This window comes from Calonectris borealis, chromosome 8 (assembly GCF_964195595.1).
Source record: "Calonectris borealis chromosome 8, bCalBor7.hap1.2, whole genome shotgun sequence".
NCBI classification, from domain to species: Eukaryota; Metazoa; Chordata; class Aves; order Procellariiformes; family Procellariidae; genus Calonectris; species Calonectris borealis.
In genome coordinates, this window is record NC_134319.1 from 28,968,806 (window position 1) to 28,995,621 (window position 26,816).

The 26,816-nt window shown below is 53.7% G+C and overlaps 1 protein-coding gene across 1 annotated transcript; it reads right to left on the bottom strand.

Moving 5' to 3' along the window:
- Nucleotides 1–23,748: 23,748 nt before the first annotated feature.
- On the bottom strand, nt 23,749–25,981 carry TMEM121 (transmembrane protein 121). The gene has a single exon (XM_075157066.1). The coding sequence runs from the start codon at nt 25,979–25,981 to the stop codon at nt 25,043–25,045; it is 939 nt and encodes a 312-aa protein (XP_075013167.1). The 3' UTR covers nt 23,749–25,042.
- Nucleotides 25,982–26,816: the final 835 nt, after the last annotated feature.

Here is a 26,816-nt window from a genome sequence, read left to right on the forward strand (position 1 = left end):
TTTTGCGAGTATTTTTCCTTCCAGTGCCTTTCATTTTTGTGACGTTCTCCTCATCATTTGCTCTCTTGAAATTATGCTTCTGGTGCCTGTTTTCTGCTACGCAAATTTGCACATTAAGGGAAATGTGTGAGTCAATCGTGTCGTGCAGCGCTGGTAAAAAAGGGTCTCGCTGTAAGTCCCAGTACATGAGGACTGCACAGGAGTTTTGAAAGCCTCCCAGAAAATATTTCCCCCGGCATGTCCCTGCTGGCGGGTTTTGCATAGTGCAGTTAGAAAGTCAGGAAGGGAAATTCAGTGGGAGAAGTCCTGCGCTCTGCTGCTGGACGGCCCGTGCCGCGGGGTGATGCAAAGCGACAGCGTGTCCCCAGGTCCCAGCTCCCCGCCGTGGCAGGCTGCCCAGGGGTGCGCAAGCCTCCGAAGCACTGTATGAATGTAACACCGGCATTTGTCATTTCTGGTTTCAAAGAGAAAGTTTTCTTTTAGGACATAAGCAAATACACAAATTACCAGCTACAGGAAAAAGGATAATCAGGCCTGCTGGACTGCAAGAATAAGGATGCCTATAAGCAAAATTGCTTTCCCGCTCTTTTTATTTGTACTGAGCCTGTGCTGTAGCTGTTTCCTTTGCTGTGCACACGGAGGCTGGCGGGGGGACGCAGATGGAGCTTTGGGGACAGTTTGTTCGTGCCCTTCTTCAGCGCAAGGCACCGGCAAGCTGCGCTGCGGCGGTCGGGGCTGACCTTGCTTGCAAATCCTTTTGGGCAGTGACAAATGCCTTCCTTCGGAGACTGCTCTTACTTCAGGTTGGACAGAAACCAAATGTAAAAAGCACAGGAGACAGCTGGCCGTGTGGGAAGCTGGCTCTGAGCGCTCTCGCTCTGCGACGGGAATGCTTCATTACCATTTTCACTTGTCCTGCACGTTGTCCTCCTTGGACCGCCATACTGATGTGGGTTGGGCAGCTCGGGCATCTCCACCACTGCCAGCACACGGTGCACGGAGCTCGGCAGGGGTGCATGTGGCCACCTGAACAAGTCACCGTGAAGCCCTTCCCTTGGTGGCCGTGCCAGATCCTGCAGCCGGCAGCAGGCAGGGGGAGATGTGGGGAGGCAGTAGCAAAGTTGCTCCCAGCCTGGGCAGATGTTGGCAAAGCAAAACACAACCCAAGAAGAAATATTTCGAGGTGGCATTTACTCCTGGCTGCAGTCTCGTTGCTGTTCCCAGCGGGCAGGGATTATTATTTCCTTGCAAGAGTGCCAAGGCAGGGGAGACGCACATGCCCCATGCGGGAAATGCAGTTTGTGGTGAAAGAGCTGCAAGGATATGTTCTTGCCGGTGTATTAAATGTGCTGAGTAAAACAGCAGGTCATGGTAATATTAATCCAATAAAGCAAAATCAATAGTGGAATTCAGTTCGGGAGGGAGGGATTTCACGGCTGCCTCTCGCAAGTGCAAACACGCATTATGCCATCAGCAGACTGGTAAATCAGCATTTCTGAGACCAGCTGCCCAATTACCGAGGCAGTTAGATGACGGGAACTGTAAATTGGATGTATGCAAATACATAGCATGAGACAGTAAAGTAAACACCTCCAAGAATTACTGAGAAATCTCTGGACCGAGTTGCCGACCGGGAGGCTAGCAAGGTGTGAAGGCTCACGGGGCACAGAGCAGAAAATGTGCCTGGATGCTCTCGGTCCTCATGCCCCATCCCCAGGGCCCTGCCAGGCCAGCTCAGAGACTTGCAAGCTCCCTGTGACTTGCAAGACCCCACGGCCTTGCTGCTATGGCTGGCAGGAGCAGCGAGTGCCTGGCGTTGCTTGGGCTGTCTCGCAAAACGCATCTCCTCCATACGCTGCTTTACATCTCCTTCAGGGTCCTTATGTGTCACAGACCTCTGGGTTTCTACAAAGCTAGGAGCTAGGAGGTGCAAGACATGGGCAGATCTGTGCTGCTGATCCTGAAGGGGGGGTAGCCATCACGTACTTCCATGTCCTTGCTCTGAAGGGCACCTTTCCTGAGCACACGCTGTGCTAAGAAATGATGTCAGTTCTGTCTTTTCAACAACTTCACAAAAAATGAACATTTTTAATTGCTTTCCTCCATGTACAATTTCTTCTCTCTATTGTATTTACAGAGATAAGGTAAAGCTGCGATTCAGAGGGAAGCTGAAGAATTTGAAGCTACGATGATGGGAGAACTCAAAGCGTACGTTTGTGCCCACAGAGGTGATGAGGAAAAGCAATGAGTTCTGCGTATTTGCAGGGAATACACCGGTGCCAGCGCACTGTGAAAGCCTGCCTGGAGCACACCATCTCCTGTGCCTTTTTTAAAGGACTTCTGCTCAACTTCTTTCTCTGGTTTTGGTTCCTTTATATCTATTATCTTCCCTCCCAGGTTCTCCTCCTGCTCCATGCGCTGCTTGCTTTCTCTGAGGGTCTGTCCATCCACCACCCCCTGCTTGGGACAGCCCTTCTCGTGCACTGCTACGCATACTTGCAGATTACAGCCTAAGTTTTCTCATTTGAGCATCTGCATAAGCCCAAACGAGGGGGCTTCCCTGCTTAACGACAGAGGACACCAAGAATTTGTGGGTGACCCAACTCCGAGTGGCACTGAGCCCACCAGGTCTCTCGGTGATCCCCTAGACAGCCAACTGCTCTTACAAGCAAAGTGCTCATTGCATTTTCAGCTTGCAATTTGCTGAATTTTCAGTGCTGGACATTGTGGTATCTTCATCAGCTACTGCAAAGACCTATTTAAATATCGAACATCATCTCCCTGCACAGGTGCTTAAAGACTGTGGTCAAGTTTCTTCTTTACCCAGCTCTTTAATAAGCTAAACAGATTGAGCTCCTTAAATCACTCATCGGTGTAAAGAGAGTTGAAGAGCTAATTACCTTGGGGGCAGGGCGCAGGACCCAAAGCAACATGAACATGGCTTTGCAGAAGTGACTTCTAGCCTGGCTTCCTAAGGAAAACAGCGCTCACGCACCTGGGCTGGTTGCCTATTGTTTGTCTGTCTGTCTGTCAGTCCCGTCCTCCTCATCTCAACCTGCTGCAACCCCGTTTGTCAGAGGGACGTAGTGCCACGCAGATGCACGCTGGAAGCCGCCTGGGTGCAGGGACCTGGCAGTCGTAACCCACCCAGTCGTAACAGGGGGGGTCTTTGCACCCCAATTGCTGTGGTTAGCCACGTTGCGTGTCTCTCACAGTACCAACAAACCAAGGGCACCCTGCCGAGGGAGGTATTGATCGTGAATTAATAGCAGCTAGCCTGAGTTGAGCACATCGTGGAGCGTGACGAGCTGCCGGCTCTGGCTACGGAGAGCTCCTTGACAGAAAGACGAAGCCTCCTCAGATTACCCCGGGGGCTCCCGGGGCCGAGGCCGGTGCTGCAGGGGTAGCAGTCAGCAGCGGTGAGCAGAGCATGGCTCTGGGATGAATTTCTCCCCTGTTGCACCCCACGTCATCCAGAAGGGTCTCAGCCCCACCAGAAGGGCCCTTGATTTCGCTGCTGTCTTGGCCAAAGACCAGGGTTAGGTGCTCCGGCAGGACCAACAGCATGTGGGGAGGAGGAGATGCTTCACTCGCTCTGGTGCACCAAGGACCCCCATGGCCTGGTTGCAGCGGAGCAGCCTCATCTCCAGGACCAATTTGGTCTCTGGCCTGTAACTGGGTGAGGAAAGCTTCAGGGAGGAACTTCTTTGCTGCCTTCCCTTTGCGTTGCCCAAACTCCAATAGCCGAGGTGGCAAAAAGGAGCGGCCTGGCTCAGCCCCCCTGCTTGCCCGGAGGGGCACTGCCCCGCGCACGCCTGCCACGGCAGACGCAGGGCTGCAGCTGGCAAGAGCCCCTCTGCCGTGTATCCGCCCCTCCAGCAGTCCCGACGGGATGTTCCCATGTTAGCCCGGCGTTGTGACACTGCAAAATTCTCCTGCCAAAACCAGCATCTGCCAGTGTGTTTGTTTTAATTTTAACTATCCGAATCTGGTTTAATTGGCAGCCGGCCAGGTCAACCCACCACGGCCGGTCCCCAGTGAGAGCTGCTGTGCCAGGGGGGGTCTGGTCCCCGCGAGCTGCCGGGGGACGTGGGTGCGCTGCGGGAGGAGGCAATGGGCCCGCGGTGCCAGGGGGAAAGGGCGGCTGTTAGCAGAGCCCGGCGTCGGCAGGGCGAACGATGCCGCACTTCCATTCCATTGCTGGAAATTTAAATATTTCATTATGCATTTATTACAATTTAGTCTCAAGGCAGCCAAGTGTGTAATGAGTTGTTTCAGCACCGGCATAGGGAAACGCAACTCCTGACTGTCGCTGGCTGCTCACCCACCCCGCGCGTCCTCGGGTGACAAGACTGCCCTTGACGGGGACCTCTCTAAGGGCAGGGCCATCGGCTATCAGGCCTGGGGCTAGCAGGGCTAGCAGGGCTAGCAGAGGGATGTATGAGAACTTCTGGCTGTCACCAGGGGATGGCCGTGGCGTGGGAAAAGGCAGAGACAGGAACTCTCGGCGGGGGGGTAGGGTTTAGCCAGGCAGGAGGCAAATGGTGGGACCAGCAGAGCCACGCAGAAGCCGCTGGGATGCTCAAGAGCCATGCTGCAGTGCCCGGGGCATGTGCCCTGGGTGCTTCACTGCCCTCCCCTTCAAACTCCAAACCCCCAACAGAGCCCTCAGGGCGGTGAGACGGCCCTTCGGGGCTCTCGTGGGCCCTGTCAAATGCTGGAGAGCACCGAGAGCCTCTGGACAGGGTCCCATGGGGATCTCGAGGGCGATGCCAGTCTTTCGGAGCAGGCTGCTGCGGTCCCAAGGCAATGAAGGGACAATGTCCCAAGGCACACTCCAGAATTATCTTTGCAGCCTGGTCCTGGGAAGCTGGCAAACACACAGGGAGGAGGCGGTGAGAGCCTCAGGGCTTGGCTGCGAGGCCAGCGCTCTCCCCGTGTCCGTGCATCGCTCCCTCTGAATGCTATCCTGAAGATACCTACTTCTCCTCTTCCCTTGCTGGGGGAGAAAAGCTTGGGAAGTGGGGTGGTATCTCACGTAAGGATGCTGCTCTTCAGCCTGGGCTGCTCCAGAGCACGGCTTCTGCGCCTGCCCCTCCGGTGCCGGGCTGGCAGGTCTCTCCCACCATCATTTCATGGAGCAGCAAACCCAGACCCTGGCCAGTGGCCACTCCCCACAATTTCACACCACCCCTCGGATTTGGAGCATCTCCCGCAAATCTGGTTTGGGGGTTGTCCTGCTCTCTTGCTTGGCCTAGAGGCTTGATTTATTTTAATCCAGGCTTGATAATGTGATTAATTCCGATTGCTGATTCACGACGTCTGCTTTCCGAACCATAAGTGCTTTACTATTTCATTTTATGGTGCTTTCAGGGTTACATAGTTTATTCCACAAACAAGAAGTTGGGACAGTCATTAGCGTGTGAAATCAGAAATGCATGCATCAGTAACTATGGCAACTCTGGAGAGAGCACCAGTTTCTAGTAAGATCAAGAATTAAGCTTACATGAAAACGCTGAAGTAGGAGAGATCCTACCTGCTGAGGGCTTAGCGTACATTTAAGAAAGAAAAGAAAGGTCTGAAATACTCAAGTAAACCGAGCCCACCCAAACCCAGGAGTGCAGGTGGTCCTGCGACCCGGCCGTGTTGGTGCATCCCCGCGCAAGGGCAAGCCTGCTCGCATCTGAAAAATAAATGCGTGTAACAGCTGAGCCTGCCAGCCTCATCCAAAGGCCTCCCGTCCTGCCCCTGCACCCCTCCGCCTGCTCATGGGGGTTCGTCTTTCCTAGGAGCAAGCTGGTGCTGTAGCATAGCTCACGGAGCAGCGAGGCCCCGAGCAGAGGGTATCTGCCGGGGATGCTTGGAGCAGCAGCCATAACTGATGCTGTAAAAACAGCGCTGCCAGTTTGGGCCCTCTCGTGCTGTTAGGTGTCAGGTGCCAGCGCAGCTGCTTTCCATACAGCTTGTAGATACAGCGGTTTGCTCATGGTGTGAAGGCATCACAGAGTTCCCCCTAAATAATTCAGGCTATCTTTTTGACAACTTCAGTACGTAAGGACTTTTCCTCGCCGTGATGAAGAAGGTCTTTGCTTTGTGCTTCTGAAAACTTATTGCCTCCTCAATATTTTCCTTATCCATTATATAATTGAGAAAGCATAAAAAAAATAATATCAGTGGGGAGAAGTTCTTAGACGCCATCCCCTCTGCGGAGCGATTACACCTACATGGCTGGAGAGATGAGACGTGTGACGGGTTGGTGTTAATCAGCGAGCAATCAGGCACCAAGCCCGGGTGCTGCTCCGCGGACGGCATCTGCTTGCACCGAGCAGGGTTTTTAATGCTGCGCCAAACAAGGTGCTATAAATACCTCAGCAGCCCAGCGAAAGGCAGGAATTAAAGAAAATTAAAGTTTTTTGGAAGAGGCTGCTTTTTCAGAGCCTGATTTAGTGATACTAATGCCACTACCTGTGATTACGTTTGCCCTATTCCCAGTTGCTTTTCCAGTGTAATCAGCCTCGAAGCGTTCAAATGGAAATCTTTCCCACTGCTTTCCGCTTCACACTGATTTGGGAGTGGGAGAGGGAAGGAAACAGCCGCTGGCTGGTGGGGGCCGTGGGGAAATCAGGGATGGCGTTGGGAGGGTGGGAGCTGAGTGGTGGAGGATGCAAGGCGAGCAGCACGCGCGGGAGCCGCCTGCGTGCCCCGGCCCGTGGCGGGACGCCCTCCTTGCCCGGGCTCGCCCTGGGTACCTGCTTTACACAGCAGCTCTGGTGTCAGGGCACTGTAGGAACTCCTGCTTACATTCTCCTTAAACTCATCTGTATATGAAACAGAGAGCAGTTAAGAAGCGACCCTGCATGTTACAACTGCATTACAGCAGACGTAACGCAGGTCGTTCCTGGCTGCGGCGGAGGACATTTCCATTGGCTTGTCTCTCTGAGCCAGAAGACACCAGCCCTGCACCCAAGGGACCTTCTGCCAGCCCAAGCTTGTTGAGGACCACATGCTCCACCTCTCCATGTGCAGGACAGTTAGTATGGGATTGCTCAGGCTGGCCCAGCAAGCTCCTAGCACGCAGACCAGCTTCCAGCTGTCTTTGCACCAAGGTGGACATGGCCAGACAACATGGCTTCCATCTTTTAAGCACCTGGAGCTTGTGAGTGCAGTAAATGCACTGCCAGTTATCGTCCCCAGCTGTGTTTTCAGGTGTGGGCCCATGGACGCACAGGCATAATTTGCATGGTGGACACGCAGAAAGAAATCACAGGGCTTATCAGAATGGCCTTGCACTCCGAGAGATCAAGTTTTTACAAGGAACCCAGACAAGTCAGCTGAAAAATCACCAGGAAATTTTTTAATGTTGAAAACTACGAATTCCTATGAACCTTCGAGATACAGACCTTCATGGCCCATTCATTGTGCTCATCAGAAAGACGCTATCCTGTGCGTGGGGTGCGATTTGCAAAGGCACTTAGCATGAGCTTGAAACCCTGACCCAAATCCAAATTAAATACTTTTCTGGCAAAAGAGGTTTATTTTAGATGAGTTTTTACCCTTACTGAGAGTACTTTGTCCTCTGCAAATTGTCTGCAGGCTGGAAGTCTGTACAGTTATTATACAGATAATAAAAAGAGCTTTTCCAAATGGCAGGGAAATTCCTTCCCTATTTTCTGCTCTTAGACAGACATGATGCATTTCCTTTCCACCAATGTTTTGTGAGCATAAGCTGCTATTCTTGAACATATTCATAAATAAAAGGGGTCATAAATACTGAAAAGGCAATCCAGCTGGGTTCATTTGCAATAATATTGCAGATGCATTCATTTTATTCACCCCGTTTGATGAGGGTGAAAGCTCCTCGGAGCAGGTCGGCTCGAGAGCATCTTGACTTCTGCCTTGGGTGTCTTTGGTTTCACGTCTGAGTTTTGTTCCTAGTGGGTTTTTTGGAGGAATTAAATACGTATGGCAGAGGGAGACAACATCTCAGAAGCAGCCCGTAAATGTAGGCAGATGCTGGAGGGGTGCAGACCGCAGGCGCTCGAGCCAGGGCGGCAGGACCGGGAGCAGCAGTAGGACGTTAGCATCAGAAGCAAGGAAGCCGGCTGTCAGGAGTAATCCCCAGGGGGAAACGCCGTGGTCAGAAAAGCCTCCTGATGGGACTGGTGGAAATCTTGTTGCTGTCTCTGCTTCAGAAGGGCCAGGTGATGCGCTGGGCATCTGCCGCAGGGAGCATCCCACCACGGGCAGGAGCCTCCTGCCCCCGGGCACAACTGAAGCAGGTGGGAGTGCCCCGACTGCCCAATGCCTGCACTCTCCGGCATGGGGGAAGCTCAGAGGTCCCTTGTTTTTACGGGTTTGAACTCCTCCTCACGTGTCCTTGGCCCTGGGAGACATCTCTTGCTCTCCTGATTCACTCGCTCTGGCCGCAGCAGAGGTTGCCCCCGCTCCCTTCGTGCCTGAGGCAGGGAGAGCCCAGTGCGACGGGCAGGATTTTCTCCCTTTCAGGAGGAAGTGATAAACGATAAATTCTCTTTGGTGCCGTGCCCAGCTGCCTTTGAAGGCTCCTTTCTCTGCCACTGTTGTCTCCTTTGATGCGGTTGCTTTGATTTGCACTGCAGAGGCTGTATCAGAGCCCTTGCACTTTTCCAGGCTGGAGGGACACGGGGTTTGGGGTGAGAGCAGTGTCCTGCAGCACGGCCCAACCTGCTCTCTGTCCTGCTGCAGCATCCCGTGAAGCAATGGATGCTGCTGGCAGCGGCTTGCGGGGAATAAGTGTGGAGCTTCACGGAGCAGCTCCCAGCCCTGGGGGTGAACGCGGCCGGGGCGGCTGGCTCTCTGCCTCCTGCCTTCAGCGGGATCACCCTGCTGCCCGTTTATTATTCAAAATTGCGTTCCTGCTCATTTTGAACCATCTCAAAAAGAAAATAATACAACAGGAGACTGGTACCTGTGGGGTGCCACCAGAATTACCACCATCGGGTGATGCCTTTCCATTTCCAAGTACTTTGAGATCTATCTGTGAGCCAATTTTCAGTCTATAAACTGCACACATCTGTACCTCGCGTGCGCATTAATCAGGCTGACGGGTGATACCATGGCAGGTGCCTATGTGTAATGTCAATACATTTACTTTTATCAATCAAGCCTGTAACTAGATGGGAAAAAAACCCCAACACGCAGGGTTTGACAGGATTCATTTTGCATTAAAGTGTACAGACTGGAATTAATTTTCCATTAGAGTGTACAGACCACCACCAGGGTGGTCTCACATGCTTTGCAAGCCACTCTGCCCATCGCTGGCATTTGTCCTGCCATGGCTACTTGCTCCTTGCCAGCCCCTCATCCCCGGCTCCCAGGGACATCGCTGTGAAAGCTGATTTTACAGAGAAATGATCTGATTTTTCAGGCCTGTCAGGTGGAGAGGCTGCGTGACGGCAGCAGAAGGCACCCTTATCCCAGACGTCTTCCTTCATCATCCCCAGCCAGAGAAAATAATTTGAAAAGTGACTGACACCTCTTAGGCAACGCTGGAAAGAAAACCCATTTGGAGATAATTCGGCTTCTGCTTCGTGAATTTGCTTAATTTTCCCGCATCCTGGCGGGGTGTGTTAACATGGAGACAGAGTCTTTGCTTTAAGCAGCCCATCAGCTCCGATTATTGACTGCGCTCCTCATGTCAGCGCCCGACGGGAGCACACGGCAGCAGAGAACAGCCCCAAGCTGCAAAACCCCGCTTGTGGTCCATGCCCCATCGGCAGAGCTGCCATCGGGCTCTGGGGAAAGGAACTGGCAGGGACAGAGGTGAAATAATTGGCAGGGTTTGTAACCCGCTCCCTGGTATGACTCAGGATCTCAGCGTCTCCCCTCGAAGCGTCACGGTGAAGCTAGCAGAGGCGGCTTGCAAAAGCAGAGGGCTTAGAGAAAGCATCCTACCCGCTAATTGCAGCCTGTCCGAGGTGTGACTCACGGGGAGCCCAGCCAGCCCCGTGGAGGTGGCTTTCTTTGGAGGCGATGTGGGTCTGTTCAGGTTTCTGCTTCCTGGGCAGGAGATCAGCAGCATGATGCTGAAAGCCCAGGAAGGGGATGTTTTATAGAGGGAATAAATGGCTGAGTCTGGAAGCTGTGAGATGAAGTCTGGTGATTGCCTCAATGGAAAGATGGCCCTGGATCTCAATATATATATGGATTAGATGGAACGTTAAATTTAGAAGACGTTTAACGCAGCATAGAGGTTATGAGTTTAAGGGGAGAAGCACCAGCCCAGGTAGCAGGGAAGGTTCCCACACCAGCTGAGGGATGTGCAGTGCTGCTGGGAGCTGGTCCCCAAGCTTCCCGGCGGAGGACAAGCCAGAGGCTGTTGATAGCATCTTTCTGACGAGGAGGTTCACATCAGGCCGTGAATTTCAGGTGGATGTAAAGCACACAAGCTTAAGATTTCACGCCTAGAAAAAAGGCACCGAGGAGATAGTCTTTGTGAAGCCTGGAGGCTGAGCACCCTGGGCTTGCAGCTGGACTTCTGACGAGCAGACCCCACATCCATCAGGGAGATGCTGGCGCTCGCGAGGAGAGGTGAGAGCCTGCAATGACCGCATCTAATGCGGTGTGAGAACAGACAACTTGGCAATCTTTCTGAGAACAACAGTGTGCAGGAGGCTGCCTGCAGAATAAAGCAGCTGAAATTTCACGGGTCTATTATCACGCTCTGAAAGGCAAGCAGGTCTCTGCTCTCTGAATGAGGACTGCTGGCCAGCCCTGCATGCTTTGATGGCCCAGAAAATCTCACCTGTAAGTGTAGGTGCAGCAGGAGCAGTCGGGTGATGATGCCACGAGATGCTGACGATCACCCTGAAGGACAGCAGGATGCTGCACTCCATAATTCACTAGAAATCGGAGAAAAGCCCTAGCAGGAGGCAGCCTGGACATGGGCAAGGAAGGGCTTGTGGCCAGTCTGCAGGGGCCGTGGCCTGCATGGGTCCCTGCACAGGGTGATCTTTAGATGAGGGCTTTTGCTGTCTCCCCCCCGCATGAACACCCCTCTCCTGTGCGCCCCTGAGCCTGAGCCCTGTGAAAGCTGCCCCTCTCCCCATGTTTTCGTGGTTTAACCCGGCAGGCAGCCAAACACCACGCAGCTGCTCGCTCACACCCCCCCCCCCCCCCGCCCCCAGTGGGATGGGGAGAGAATCGGAAGGGTAAGAGTGAGAAAAACTCGTGGGTTGAGATAAAGACAGTTTAATAGAACAGAAAAGGGGAAAAAAAAAATAATAATGGTAGAATATACAAAATGAGTGATGCACAATGCAATTGCTCACCACCCGCGCTGACTGATAACCAAGTAGCGATCAGTACTTCCTGGAACACGCCTACCATTCATATACTGAGCATGATATGTATCACGTGGTATGGAATACCCCCTTGGCCAGCTGGGCCAGCTGTCCTGGCTGTGCTCCCTCCCAATGCTTGTTTGTTTTTTTTTTTAAGCTGAATGTTCTTGACTAACAGGGTACTTAGCAACAACTGAAAACATCCGTGTGTTATCAACATTCTTCTCATACTAAATCCAAAACACAGCACTAGGAAGAAATTTAACTCTATCCCAGCCGAAACCAGGACACATGCTCCACGCTCAGATCCTGCCCAGCGTTCTCCTTGGAGGGTGCTCCATTTAACAGGTCTTTAAGGAAAGCAACAGCTCATATCTCCTTGCTCTTGAAGAGCTGTCATTAGTGCTGGTAGGGCCTTCGCAAACCCTCTGGGGCAGGTTGGGAAAGCAGCTTATGCTGGAAATGCTGCCCACTGTAGCAGGGTCGGGGGGATTTTCCGCTTGGCTGGCAGGTGGGAGCAAGGAGAGGAGCTCCTTGCTGGTGCCACAGCGTCAGGAGGTCCCCGGGGTGAGTGCTGCTGCGGTGGCTCCGGGATCCTCCAGGCTGGTCGTTCTTTCAGTGCCTTTGCTCAGGGACAGAGGACACATCTTTCAAAAGCACCTAAATAGTTCAGGAGCCTGCGTGCCCTTGGCAGTCCTCGTGATGCCCACAGTTGTACAAACGTCCCACAGTGCCGGTGACGGGCCCAGGGACCCGAGCAGGCTCCAGAGCCCGCCAGTCCTCCTTCCCCTCGCCAGGAGGGCAAAGCAGCGGCCACTGCGGTTGCAGTGGCTCCATCGGGCTGTGAGATGCCAGGGACCTGTCTGTCTGCATTTTCTTCATCAGCATGACCTACATCCTCCGAATGTTTTCCAGCACCTCTCCAACTCTGCCAATTAGTTGCCTGTGAAAGAAGCAACGCTCCTGTCCCGGATGACTTTCTTAGTAGAGAAGCTGGATTGCTCCACGCTGGCAAAGCCTTGCAGAACCCTGCTGTGAAATGCAGGAGATCATCATCTGCCCAACTAAGGTGGGCTCCAGAGAGCTCCCAGGTGTGTTTTAGCTCCTTGGCACCTCCAGGAGGACACGAGCGGAGACCCACCGCAGCCCGGATGAGTGGGAGACTATTTACCAGCCCACGGGCTGATCCGGTATCCCATCGGATAGTCCATCAGCCTGCACCTGCATGGCTCAGGGAGCAAATGCAGCATCCAGACTGCTCCGGCCGCTGAGGGCTGCCTCGGGAAGGCAGCCGCCCAGGCGGAAAATAGGATCTGGTCAGCTCTTACTCCTTTGCATACACAACTGCTCCCTTTCCTCTCCTAATTCGGGGGCATTTTGGGGAATTCTGACATTTTGGCTGTAAGCGAAAACATAGCATTTTGTTTTCCACAAAAATTGATCGTTTGCCAAGAAGACATGTACCTCTGAGGAATCCCTGCCCTCTCCTATATCTCCAGCCTGAACCATTTTAACCAGTGCTCTTGAGCCAGCCCTGCGCCGTCCCTGCTTCCCTCTGCTTGCCTGCTTGCAATGAGGAAGAGGAGGAGGATTTGGGCCATGTTCTGTGTTCCCGCTGCCCGCTTTCCCCTGGCTTTGCAGAAACACAAGCCCCTGAAAAACCCAGGAGACAGAACAGCGTAATTAAGGAAAAGAGGCGCTCCAGACGTCGCTGGCTGTAGAGAACGGTGCTTTCCCCTCCCTCTCGGTGTTTTCTCATTGCATCGGTCTCTCGCTGGGGGCATGAGTCACATTGGTTCTGGTGATGGATGAAATTAGCTCCAATGTGAAACGGGAAATAAAAAACCATCCACCGACAAGACAGCTGCGCAGGCACGGGGCTCAGGGCAACGATCCGCTCTGCCTTTTTCTGCTCTTGTGCTTTTCACAGGCAGCCCCCTTTTAATTAGATGGGACGCAGCTCTAAGTCAACTATAAATGATATTATCAAACTAATAGAGTGTGATCATATCATGGCTTTTATTGGTCTGGGAGCTGCTGCTGGCTGCCATGGGAACTGCAAATTTCACATAGCTCCTTAGGTCTGGTTTGTGGGCATCAAAAGAGGTGATGAACCCCCCAAATGTCCTTGCTTTGCAAGGATCCGATGTTCTCCCCAGAGACTCATCCATTGGGACTTTTTCACCCCCTCCTTCTTGGCCAAGGCTGCTCTTCAGCATTGCCCTTCATCTCCTGGCGGGCTGCTGCCCCCCACCCTCCTGCCCCCTCCTCGCCGACCCCCTTGCTGCGGCTGGGCTGGGTGAAACCAAGAGTGACGGAGAAGAGAAGCAGAGAGAAAAGGGAGGACTCTCCTGCCGAGCCGCACAGCCCGCGTGTGAGCGCTGAACGGAGCAGCGTTTGCCCCGCGCTGGGGCCGTCCCCAGGAACAAACCCCTCTGTCCCCGGCCCTGCGCCCCGCAGGAAGCCGCCCCGCTGCAACGCGCCTCTGCGGGATGTGAAAAGGAGAGGCTCCCTGAGAGTTATCTGAGGGGAGGGAGAGAAGTAGGGCAGGGGAGGCATTCCCCGGGTCCTGCAGCGTTCCTGAAATGCAGAGCAGTAGCAGGAGGGGAGGAGGAGAGCGGGGGCTGAGCCTGCACCCCCCTCAGCCTGCCTGTGTGCAGCAGAGAGGGTGCAGTGTAGGATGTATTCGCAAATGCAATCAAATGCAAAAGGAGAAGAGATGGAGAGAGAGAAAGACGACTTGGTCCTGGTTGCCGTTAGTGTTTCAAGCTTGGCAGGAGGTCGCAGGCTCCAGGTGCACCCGTGCTGCCCTGGGCTGGAGCACATCTCAGCTGGGTCTGCCCAGCCAGCTGGCTCCAGCCCAGAAAGCTGGCTATTAAACAGAGCCCAGGTGAGCTGACCCCCAGCCTGACCGCCCACACCCTCTGTGCCACAGGGAGCAGCAATTAGCCTGCCCTGTGCCTCGTCAGCCGCTTCCCAGCTCATCAGCGCTTCTAAAGGTCAGAACATGGCATGGTGGGTGTGCATCTGCTGGGCTGCGCATGGGGTGCAACTGCAGGGACACGGGTTCCTGCAGGGATCAGATGGGACCTGGGTGAAAGGAAAGCTTCTCTGCCAAGTGTGCTACTGTCTTTCTGTGGCAAGAGACCCAAGTCCAGCCTCAAAGCAGGGGCTGTGACGACACACGGCTGTGGGTGACCCAGGGGACAAGGAGCAGCCTTGCCTGCATCCCACCGGCTGCTCAGCTGGGCCCTGCCTGCATCCCTGCCCCTGCTGCCCCTTAACGCTGCAGCTCTGGCTGCTGGCATGGCCTCGCCTTGCCTGGCTAGCCGCTCTCTTCTTCTATCTCCTCTTCTTCTAGGATTTGGGATCCTCTAAAGAAAAAATACCTTAAGCAGGAGAGGTTCGTTATAACTACTGGGCTGAAAGGCTTCTTCCCTGCATGCCTGACCCTGCTCCATGATGTCCTATTTGAAAAGATCTGTCCATGCTCTGTGGGCAAAGGCATTGAGCATGAAATCCCAGCCCCCAGTTGAGATCTTCTCAAACCACACCCTGCTGCATTGATTTTTTTTGCATGGGACTAATTTTTTAATGAGAGTGATGTAGGACATGATCAGAAGTGATTAAAGGCTGGCAGACTAATTAATGTCAATCAGCATGGTTCACGGGTATTGGCCTTGTCAATCAAACTTGATATTGTGTGTTGGTGAGATTGCTTTCGGTTCTCAAAGCTAATGTTCTGCAGAGAGCTTTTCTTTACTGAGATGCTCATTAAAGCAGTACAAGTCCTTCAGAAACGAGCTAAAGGACATATTTAAAAGTTCTTTGGGCACTGACAATTACAGATAGATCCTTTGCTAAATCCCACTTGGTGCTGCAGCAGATTAAATGCCAAACTTGCTACTGTGCTCCTGAGAACCATGCTAGGTGCATCTCACCCATCCTGGGGCCGGTGTACCGCTGGGAACGTGCCCTGCAAAGCTCCGGGCTGGAGAAGACGTGTGGCAAGATGCTCAGCCCAGTAAAGGAGTGATTAAACGGGCATCATGGCAAGGCTTAAGCAGGACGGGGGCAAGATATCTTCCAGGGACAGACTGGAAATCTGAAATGGGCCATTGGGTGGGTTGCAGAGGGGACATTTGGAAAAAGAGAAAGAAGCAGAAACCTGTTGTAAGCTTGATCCTGACAAAAGCAAATGCCCAGGCTGCTTTGGAAGGGTTGGGTTGGTAAGCGAGGAGACCTGCTGCAGCCGGGGCATTCCCGGCACCTCTGCTGATCTCTCTGCAAGGCCCCAGATATCAGCTGACTGTGGGCATCAGCAACCTTTCCAGCAGCCCACATGAACCCGTGGAAGAAGAAGAGAGCCAGCTATTAAAGGACATCCCTTCCCTTGCAAGTCCATGTGCCCTGAACCTGGCGCTGCTCTTGTTAAAACAGAAATCAGAGAGCGTTCGCAGTGCCTGTGTTAGGATGGCACAGGCACGGTTGCTATGAGCACTCGCCGCCTTTTAAGTCCTGAACCCCGCAGCACTCGTGTTCTTTGCACATAATAGTATGGATGTAATTTCCTACTTTTAAGAAAAATGAATAAAGGAAGAACTCCATCAGGCGGAGCCCCTGGAAAGAGCCTGGCAGAGGTGTGAGGAGGCAGAGAGAGGATCTTGCAGGGCACAGCCAGCCACGGGAGGCGATGCTCAGAAGTCCCAACAGCCCGAAGCAGGGGTGGCACAGGCTGCAGGGTACCACTGGGCTGGTGGCATCGCGTGGCATATCCTTCATGGGCAGTGTAGGGCCAGCTCCTTCCTACGCAGAGCTGGAGAGGGCTGAAATGCTGGTCTCCATCCTGTTGGCTTTTATAGGCCTTCCTGGGTCTGAGAAAGACTGGCGTATTATTCAGCAACCTCATCAAATATTACTGTTCAGCCAGCAGGTCTCTAAGTGGTCACAATTAAATTTATCTGTGTGATTGCTGGGGCTCATATTATTAAACTTTGGAGTTGTATAATTTTATCCTTTCTGAATGGCTTACCACCCTTTGCCACAGCCTGTCAGCTGGAGACGTCTGAAGGACCAGAGAGCTGGGAAGTCGAGCCATGCAATGCTTCACAGCCCCGGTAGCCCCGGCAGTCCCGGCACACAGAGAGCCGCTGCCAGCGTGGTGGGAACAGGGAGATGGTAGCCATTACGTGGGAGCAGAGGGGGTTTTATGACACACTTATTTCCATGGTACAAAATCATTGTGACATTATGGTGGAAGATCCTTTGCCTGATTATTGCTTGAAGACATACTTTTTATCTAAGCAAATGCTTAATTGCTCCTCGTTGGACACTGGTCATGGGACATTAGGCATCAATAAAAGACGACTCTTAAAATATGGGATGAATACTCTTTCCAGCGCAGTGTAGTGGTTATGGTCGCAGAACGGATTTGTTTTACTGCCTTTTTATTTTTTCATTTATTTCCCATTTGGGCAAGGCGGCTGATACCTCTGCCATAACCATGTCCCTGCTTCCCAGCACCAGCCTCTTGCCGGCAGCTTTCCTGATGCAAAATGCCCCGTCCCTGAGGGGGCCACTGCGGGCAGAGTCACACATTTTAATTCCTAGCTGACGTGGAAAGACTACGGCCCTGAGACAGAAGACAAGGCTGCATGATGCTCAGCAAGAGCATGGAGATGCCGGTTGCTCTGAGGACACGGATGCTGGAGGGAACCATTAATATTCTGGGCCACCACGTCTCCCTGCCATCTGTTGCACCAAAGCAAAGGACACCGAAATAAACTTCAAAATCCCCTGCAAGGGAGAAAACTCTGGATGCTATTTCTACGGCAAGCTGTTCAAGGCTTGCTCAAATCATCTTTCTCCTTTCCAAACGTAGCATTTTTCAGAGCTGTCCTGCCTCAGGGAGATGGGTTTGGTAGCTGTGAGGCTTGTAGGAGTGTGGTGGTACACGCCGGAGGTGCACGGCGTGCTCCAGCGCAGCCAGCCCAGCTTGTTGCTGTGGATAAGGAGGCAGAAACCATGCGGTCTCCAAAGCAGCTAGTCTTTGAGCTGGCAGTGCTTGTGGAGCAGTTTGTTCCTGAGTGGGCAGCACCATTTAAAGCTTTTAGACATTTCCTGAAATGTGTGATGGAAAGGAGGAGATGTTTCCCCCCAAACACCTGCAGACTGCTCGAGGCCCTTGTGCTGCCCTATCTCCTGCTAAAAGTCCTTCCACCAAGGATCCATGTCCTCCAAGTGCTAACGTCCTCTTCCCAGGAGGAGATCAAGAGGAAAATTTTATGAGGATTTATTCTTTATTTGACGGTTGGGACTCTCCCAGTGTAACACGCTTACTGCCTATGGCCCATTCCCCTGTCTCCTGGTACGTGCAGGTAAAGATTTATGCTATTCCAGGTGCCAGCCTCACCAGAGAGATTAATGAGAGATAATTTCTTACAAAGAGGTTTATTGAGTTCTCCCAGTTCATTCACCAGCTGTGAAGCGAAACATCTGAAAACAGTTTTTGAATACTAAGTTCTCCCTGGCAGTAGCGCAAAAAAGGGAAACAGTGCCTTTTTCTGCTCGAGGTATTTATTCTGCTGGGCAGAGCAGGCTCCATGTGCAAAGCCTTGGGAGCTGAGATGCTGGGTTATTAGATTCCTGCTGGCGTGGCCCACCCGGGGTGTGGGAGGATGTGCCTGACACACTCAAGGTGCCGCGCTCTACTTCTCGGCATCCTCAGCCCCATGAGCTCCCGTGAACGAGGGGTTATTATTTCATGGCAGATTTGGAGAAACGAGGGAGCCCTGGAGACCAAGGCAAGGGTGATCACTCAGCGAAAGCAATGTAAAGGCATTAGGAAAAGGGTTTGTGGCTATGGCACCCTGCAGAACTTCACGTCTGCTGGCCTTATTGCCCAAAATGTTGGTCTGGTTTCATGGCAATATCTCTTCTGCTAGGCTTTAAGGGCGAAGGAGGAAGGTCCTTCCTTGGACCTCAACCTCAGCCAGTCCTCTCATTGCATGTGTCTTGTTGACCAGGATGAGAGGAAATGGCCTCAAGTTGCGCCAAGGGAGGTTTAGATTGGACATTAGGAAAAATTTCTTTACTGAAAGAGTGGTCAGGCCTTGGAACAGGCTGCCCAGGGAAGTGGTGGAGTCACCATCCCTGGAGGTATTTAAAAGACGTGTAGATGTGGCGCTTAGGGACATGGTTTAGTGGACACGGTGGTGTTGGGTTGATGGTTGGACTTGATGATCTTAGAGGTCTTTTCCAACCTTAATGATTCTATGATTCTTGGGACATCCCCGCTCCCTCTGCCCTACCCAAAAGCAAAGTGGGAGATATCCCTAGATATCCCTAGATGTCCCTTTCATCATCATCATCCCATCAGCACTGGCTCCTGCACCCTCACGCTGGGCTGGTGCAGAGGGCAGAGCCCAGACCAGCACAGCCTGGCAAAACAACGCGTGGTCATACTGTTAGAGATGATGCTGGTTTGCTGCAGCCAGTTTTCTTCCTTGGTGCGTAGCTCCTCTGAACAGAAGTCACCCTTGCTTGGGTTGGAGGAAATTGGTTGCAATTAGTACAATGTCCTTTCAAAAACTCCTCCCATTAGCAATTGGGCAGGTGGCTGCACAGGGCCCTCTGGGGTGTATATTTGAATGCAAATATTGGCCACGAGGTGCTAATTATCCTCCTCTCCCATCTCAAGAACATTCCTACCCCTGCCGATGGATCATTCTACTAATTTTTATCCCTGTTGTACTTAGTGTACCATGCCCATAATTTTTGCGTTTTTTTTTGTGTTTGCGTTTTCGCACAGAGGTTGAGGGTACATTAGTTGGGAAGAGTTGATGGGGAAGGCCACAGCTGTAAGGACAGATTTTGGAAGGTGATTTACCATTTCCTTCAACGTGTTACAGCGAATCCTCAATGAGCCATGGTCAGCCTGTGGGCTTTTCCTCTGAGATACACCAGTGGGGAGGATCTGGGCATCTTCTTCACTTATTTATTTATTTACACTTTGATAGCCCTTCATTGGAGGTGACTTTTCTGCTCTCTGCAGCATTTTTCCTTCGAAATCCCCCTCCTGACAGCATCCCAGCTCCAGCAACAGGACCGCCGCTTCTCCACATCCCGATGAAGAACTTGCAGAGGTATGTTTGCAAATGCTTTTTGCACACATGAAATGCTGTAACATCAGGGAAGCTCACATAAAAACAAACTACAGTACTCACTCTTCCCTTTGACTGGTCTTTGTCTTCAAACAACTGTAAAAGAGGGCAATCGATACACCTTGCCAGGCTCTTTTTAATGCTTCCTGAGCCATTATGGTCATAATGTTTCTTCAGGCTGCCATGTCAATACATTTGAGACACTGAACATGTCAAAACCACATAAAACTTTTATTAAGGTGAAATTAAATGAGCAAGCCCGAATCAGTAACTTAAATGGATATTATCCTTCAAGGATGCCGGATCTAAAAACCAGGCACAGCTGAAAAATCCAGGGCATTAAAAGTTAGGATAAAACTAAGAAGAAACTCAAACTTTTGCCACAGAGCCTGGGCAGGAGGAATTTATGTGGATGGGAATTGCTGTTATGGTGCTCTGGACACCTGCCCTTCATTTTTTATTGCAGCATTGGCCTGAGCTAAAGAAGTGCAGCGAATCTGGGGCAGGCAGGAGGAAAACAGTTACTGGCATGAACGTTTAGTCTCCCTCTGCTCAATTAACCCAGATTGAACAAAAGAAAACAAACAAAAAAATTACTTATTTGCCTACGGTCTGAGGTGACAGTGCACAGCGCTGCACTGGGTGGCACTGGCACGCGTGGAACCCCATGGGGAGGTCATATGGATTTCGCAAGGGAGGGAACGGGGAGTCTTTTTACCCTACTCAGTTAAATACAACCTGACAGCCTCGATCCCTCCCCGCCGTACCCGCGGTGCCCGCGGCAGCAGGGCTGTGCGCAGAAGCGCATGGCGTGCTTGAGGAGGGAATTGGAGCGGTGCAGGTTAGGAGGCAAAGCACCCTGCCGCTCTGCTGCCCGCGGGACAGCCTCTCCCTGCACCCCGCCGCTGCTTCCCTGCAGCCCAGGCAGCTTCTGCCCCCCGCACCTTCCCGGGGTTGCTTTAGGAGGTGATGCTCTCGGGTACAAACTGGGGCTGGGGCTGGGGCTTGCTGCTCCCTGGCCACGCGTCAGCAGCCATGCTCTGGGGCTGCGAGGGAGCCTGTGCTCCGGCAAGGACCAGGGCGGGAGGGGTAATTAAACCCCAGGAAAGAGGAGCAGATGCTGGGCTGGGCTGGGAGAGCAGCCTGTCCTCAGGCACCCCACTCCTGGTGTGTCGTTTGCAAAATCTCCCGCTGCAGAGAGCCAGCCTGACCGCAGGGCCATCCTTGCGCTGTATTGCCCAGGTGGGTGTCTTTCTTCTCCCAAACTCTCCCAAGCACTTTTGGACCCCGCAAAGACACCAGTGCCATGCTCTGGAGAATCTGGCTGCAGGACCGCAGGGCGCTTTCGGCTCGGTGACGGACGCCAGCCACCCTCTTCCCAGCCTTGCACAGGGGCTGCAGCATCAGATATTTTCACCTGCCAAAAGACCATCAGAGGACAAGCAGGACATGTGAGAGCTGCCAGGACCCCGGGAAAGAAAAGCTGCAGCTCGTGCCCGACTCGTCGTCCTGGTGCCCTTGGCTGTGGAGCACACAGGTCACTGCAGCAGCAAGGGGCTCGTGCTGCTACGTGCTGGATGCGAGCTCCCAGGAGGGTAAAATTCAGCTCGAGGTGGCGAGAAGGGTGGAGGTACTGCAGGGACCACGAGGCTGTTGGGACACAAGAGCTGGGTCCAGGCTCTTCTCACACACAGTGTCAGGCATACAGCAGCTCAAGCCCATTGCTGCCTCTTCATCCAAATGTTTGGCAGGGGGACAGGACCCAGATGGATTTGTCTGGGCTCGAGGCTTCGTGGCAGCCTGGTATGGCTTGCTGTGCTCTGCTTACTTGTGAGCTCCTGTTTTGCAGTTCTCCACCGCTTGGGAAGTGGATGGGTTCAGTCCAGCCCATCCCCGCTGCCCGGAGAGCGATCACAGATCGTCTGTGCCGGGCTGGAACAAATTGCTGCCCTTTGGGACCAGCCTGATAGGAAGGCTCAGAGAGGCTCGGGTCTTGCATCTCCAGAGGCTGCCATTGCTCTGGTGTCCCCTGCAAGCTATGGGGTGGACCTGGCTCCTCCGGAGGCTGTTGCTTGGCTTGGAAGAAGGTGTTCACCTCAGCGCTGCCCAGCGGGTTGGCAACTGGTAGGACAGCACCACCGGCCTCTCCCGCCAAGGGCAAGGGCTCCCTTGTGCCCATGGCCTGTTTTCGAACAGCAGCGAGGGATGCCGCCCCCGTGGGTTTTCCACTGGAAGGTTGAGAATTTGCATCCCTTCTTCTGCATTATTGTTGTGCTGCTTTCACTTCAGCAGGTGGGAGTCTATAGCTTGCCAGGAGGATTTCTCATTTCACAATGACACACCTTCTCAGCGGAAAGCCGAAAAATTGCTCGGTTCCAGCTTATTTAGTTTTAATTGTTTCCTCTAGTTCTCATTGCCTGCGGCAAAATATCACCTTCCCCTCACAAACAGCCAGGCTGGGAGCCACTCACCCTGCGCAGCCGCTGCCACCGTGCCGTCCCTCCTGCCGGTCCCACGGCTCCCAGGGGTCTCGTCTCTGCTGGGCAGGGTTGGATTTCGGGGAGGAGGTGGCAGCTTGCATTGCCCTCAGCAAGCACCGGGCGAGGACAAGTTGCACGCTCCCGTTGCTGCGCTGTCTCCATGTCTCCGAGGTCTTTGCAGGCTGCGGTGGCTCTCCCCTCTGCTCGCAGATGCCCAGCTGGCTCTCCTCTCCTCTGCTGCCCAGCCTTCCTCCGGCGGCTGCTGTGGAGGGGCCGGCTCATAACACTTGCTCTCAAGATGGCTTTGAAAAGAGAGGGTTGTGTTGCTGAGTAAGAAACACGATGCACACAGAGCCCCTGGGACATGTTGAACAGCAGAAGAGGAGAAAAGCCTCTCCTCCCTCCCTTCGCCACAGAGCAGGCTTCGAGCACCAGCAGGCTCAAGTGCCTGCATGGCAGCGATGCAGTGCACTGCATCCCAGCTGAGCATCGCCTCCAGGACCTCCCCCACTCCTGCTCCTAACGCAGGGGCTCAGGGCAGCCCTTCCCCAAGGACACCCCTCTCCACGACCACAACAACCCCGTGTCACCAGTGGGAAGCAGGCCCTGCAGCCTCGGCAAAAAGGTTGTGGGGACTCCTAAGCCTGCTTGGAGGTTATGGCACCAGGAGGATAAAGCACTATTCGCTTTCCATGCAGGCTCCATCCAGGGAGCATAGCCAGCATCTCCCCAAGCAACCTTAGCGACAGATAAGGCTCAAGGCAATGTTAATTTATTCCAACAGAAGGCATGGCTGGAGAGCTAGGTAGCAGGCTGAGACAGAACAAAAATACACACAACAACCTGTCAGAGTAACCCTCGGGTAATTTATTTTATCCCCAGGATAAAATACAGCTGTGGGTGCAGGCTGATGCTGGGCGCTGCCCCAGCCGGCAGGTCCCAGCCCCGGGCTGTGCGGCACCACATCGGAGCCGGCGGCACCGCGCTTCCAGCACCTGCAGGTTTTCCTCCGCTCAGTTCTGGAGAAGAGCTGTAAAACAAAGGCTCATAAATTAATTACCTAAAAGAGTGGCAGAACGTTATTAGATACTTGGGAGTTAATTGTACTGATGTTAATCGCATGTATTTGAATGGCACCTGTAGAGATGTAATATGTCATTCTATAGGTATTCCAGAATAATTTAGCAATTTAATTAATTTCTGCTAATACCTTTCAAATCACCTGCCCTCTTCCTCTCATGTTCTCTGAGGGAAAGGTGGAAGAAACTTTTTCAGTTGGCTAAATCTATTGCAAACTCATTTTTGTTGGCAAAGATACCATTTTATTTCTCAGCGGATTTATTCCTGGTAGAGAACCCACCCCCCAACCTCATCCCTGGGTGACAGGGTGGCCAAGCAGGGCTGCGATGGGCTGGTCCTAAATTTGGAAGGCTGGATCAGGGCTGGGTGAAATGTTTTGGACAGATCGTGACGGGCTGAAAAGATGGGACTAAAATGATTTGTGGATTTAGGTCAAATTTGGTAAGCAGAGCCAGGAGAACATGTGGAAGAGAAATGTAAACAGCATCAGGCATTTTATTCCTGTCTCCTCAAAATGAATTGTTTGGTTTAGAAAAAAGCAAAACTATCCCGTTTCAGTGTGTTTGAGATGCAGCTTTTTTGCTTGTCTCCCTTGTGCCTCCCCGGGTGAAGGCACCTGAGCGGTGCCCAACTCCTGGGGCAGCCTTTCAGCTGGAAAAATGATTTATTTCCTTTCTGCGCCCACCGCTCGATGAGTGCAGGGCACAGCACCTCAGGACGGCGCTTGGGGGTCCAGGGGAGCTGGATATAGGAGGAGAAAAGTGACTTGGGCCATGTGGGAGCTGCCCCCCGAGCTGCCGCCTCCCTCCCCACACTGGCAGAAAAGAGACCACCAAAAGCCATTGCTCTCATGGGGCTTTTATTGTTTGGCTGGCCCTCGCCCCCCGCCCCGCTGCCCGCGGCCAGCCGAGCCCCTCGCCACCGCGCACGCCAGTGGAGGAGACCCATGCCCAGCCCCGAGCCCAGCCACCTGCCTTCCCGGCTCTTTTTTGGTTGGTTTTTTTTTTTTTTTTTTTGAAATATTTTATTTTAAAAATATAGTAGCTGTGGAAAGCAGCCCTCTTTATAAATGCTCGATGCCGGAGTGAAATGCATCGTCGCCATCCTTATTACTAAGCCCTCCTGGGTGCCCGTGCCTGCCTGCAGCAGCGCCGGCGGGGCCAGGGCGGCTGCACCGGCTGCTGCAGGCAGGGAGGCTTGCAGCGGCAGGGAGAGAGAGAGAGAGAGACCCTTCTAAAAATAGAAATATTGTGCTGAGTTGTTTGAAGTGAATGAAATACATAAAACGCCAGCATTAGATTAGCTTTAGCTTGTCAAATATTGCTCCCAGCAGAGTCGGCGCGGTGCGCTGGTGGAGGCGCGGTCCCCCTCGTCCCGGGGCGGGGGAGCCATGCTGGCCCCCGGCCCGCTCCCCACCACAGGGCTTGCTGCTCTCGCCCACCACCGACCGCAAGGACACTGGCCCCCGGAGCAGCCCGGGAGCCCCCGGGAGCCGGTATAAATAGGAAACTGTAAACACAACCATTGGAGATAAGAGACATCTACGATCACAGGGTTTACTGGTTCAAACGTCCCACCCTCCCCCCAACCCGTACACCTATGTCCCTGTCCCCACTCCATAAAAAGGTCTCCGGTAACAAAATCTTCATTCCAGGCTTGGAGTAAAGGTGAGGTGCTCGAGGAGTAAAAAGGGACATTGCAACCTTAGTGGTCTTTGCTCGGGAGGGGAGAAGGTGGCGGGAGGGAGAGAGAGGGTTAGCTGGTTCAGGTCCTTTGCAAGTTCATTTGGTTTGTCTGGAGGACTCCTAGGGTTATACCTGAGATGAAGACGTCTAGGGGACACTCCATAGCTCAATTAAAACATGGTTGATGTTTTGTGCCTAGAAGAGCCCTCACTGCCAGGATTGGTCCATCACGCTTGCCCCATGCAGCAGGAGAGCAGCATCCCTCCTCTGCTCGGCACGGGGCTATCTGAACCACCGCTCATGGGGGTGATCCCTCATGTGTCGAGGATCTCGCTGGTGGGCGACGGCTCATGGGGGATGCCCTGTGCGCTGTGAATGGTCTGGTTGTGGGAGAGGGAGTTCTGCTGGAGCTCCAGGGCAATGGCGTTCTGGGGGAACTCCTTCACCTGCCGCTTGTACTCGAGGAAGGTGCACGCCTTGGTGGCGATTGCGATGATGTTCTTGCCAATAAAGATGGTGGAGACCCTGCTGTCCTGGAACAAGACCATGTTGATGGCCCGGATGAAGATGGTGACGATGTTAATAGTGACCAGGCTGAGGACGGGGTAAAGCATCATTTTTTGCGGGGCAATGTGCTCCCCTTGCATGCTGATCTCACTGAGGGACACGCAAGGCAGGATCAGGAGGAGTATGTAGCAGTAGAAGAACATGAGCCCCTCCGCCCAGATGGGCAGTCCAGTCCTGTGTGGCTCCCACAGGTTGGCCTGGATGTCCAAGATATCTAGCAGGTCGAGGGCCACCCAGAAGAGGCGCCCCCGCAAGTCCTCTTTCTTCCGAAAGGTTCGTATGTACTCCATGCTGTCCAAGGCCACCAGCACCAGGTAGAGCCCTGGCACGCAGATGGACAGGAGCAGGGTCAGGGCTTTCCTGGCCACTGTCTCCAGGTTCTTTTTGTCCGCTTTGTAATTCTGAAAGATGAAATACAGCTTGATCTCCAACACGAAGATGTAGAGGAACCACAGGATCATGGCGTAGCCCCTCTTGGCCGTCTTCACCTCCGCCCCCACCCACACCGCCACGTAGCGCAGCACGATGAGGAAGCAGATGTCCCCAACCAGCACAATGATGCAGACGCCGATCTTGCGGGGCCCCTGGTTCTGCTCCACCAGGTAGGCATCCATAAAGGCCATGCTGGTCATGATGACGATGGTGGTCAGACACACGTGGCGCTTGTCGGGCGGCGGCAGCACCATGGTGAGACGAGAAGTCCTCTCTCCGTGCCAGCACTAGGAGAGCAGTCCTGCCTGCGGGGCACGGGGGGACATCTGCGGCGAGCCCGGGGACCAAGGGCTGCTCTGTCCCCCAGCCCCAGGAAGAGGTCCCCAGAGAAGCAGCGGCTCAGCTGGCAGCCCCGCTCTTCTGGGGCTCTGGGCTGCCCCTGCAGACCCTGGCCCCAGCTCTTCGCCCTTCGCTGGCTGTGCCCTGCAAGCACCGCGGCTCTGCCCCAGCCCTGGGCAGCCTCTGCCACCAGCAGCCAGGGCTCACAGAGGTGCAGGGCCTCTTTGAGGGATGTCCCTCCCCCGTGGCAGGTCCTCCATCGTTGTCAGGGTCTCCAGCAATCCTACAGCACTACTGCACCTCCGGGCTCCGAGCCCCAAATCCTGGTACAGACGGCTGGAAATGCGGTAGGCGGCTGGGCAGCAGGCCGACCTGGCCGGCAGGGAAGGAAGGGGAGCTCTCCTCTTCCCAGTGAGACCCCACGCTCCTCCGGGCTCTGGGGGGGTCTCGCTGTGTCCTCTCAGGGAACCACCTTCAGACCTATCCCCACGGGGCTGTGCCGGGCTCCTGCTGCTCCCAGCTGTACACGCATCCCTCCATCCCTGGAAAAGATAGCAGAGAACGAGTATTAGGGTCCCTACGCTCGCCATGGGACGGTGAGGACAACAGCCCCCCTCAGCTCCCACCACACCATGGCATGAGCTGGGCTCCCGCCAGGTACCGTCCCACCGCCGGGGCACCCACCACCGCGCCCTGTGCGTGGCTTAATGCAGAACAGCTTTTTATTGAAGATGAACACAGCCTAGGGTG

Coding starts and splice junctions, on each gene's coding strand:
- TMEM121 (XM_075157066.1), bottom strand. CDS start 25,981: ATGGTGCTGCCGCCGCCCGACAAGCGCCACGTGTGTCTGACCACCATC.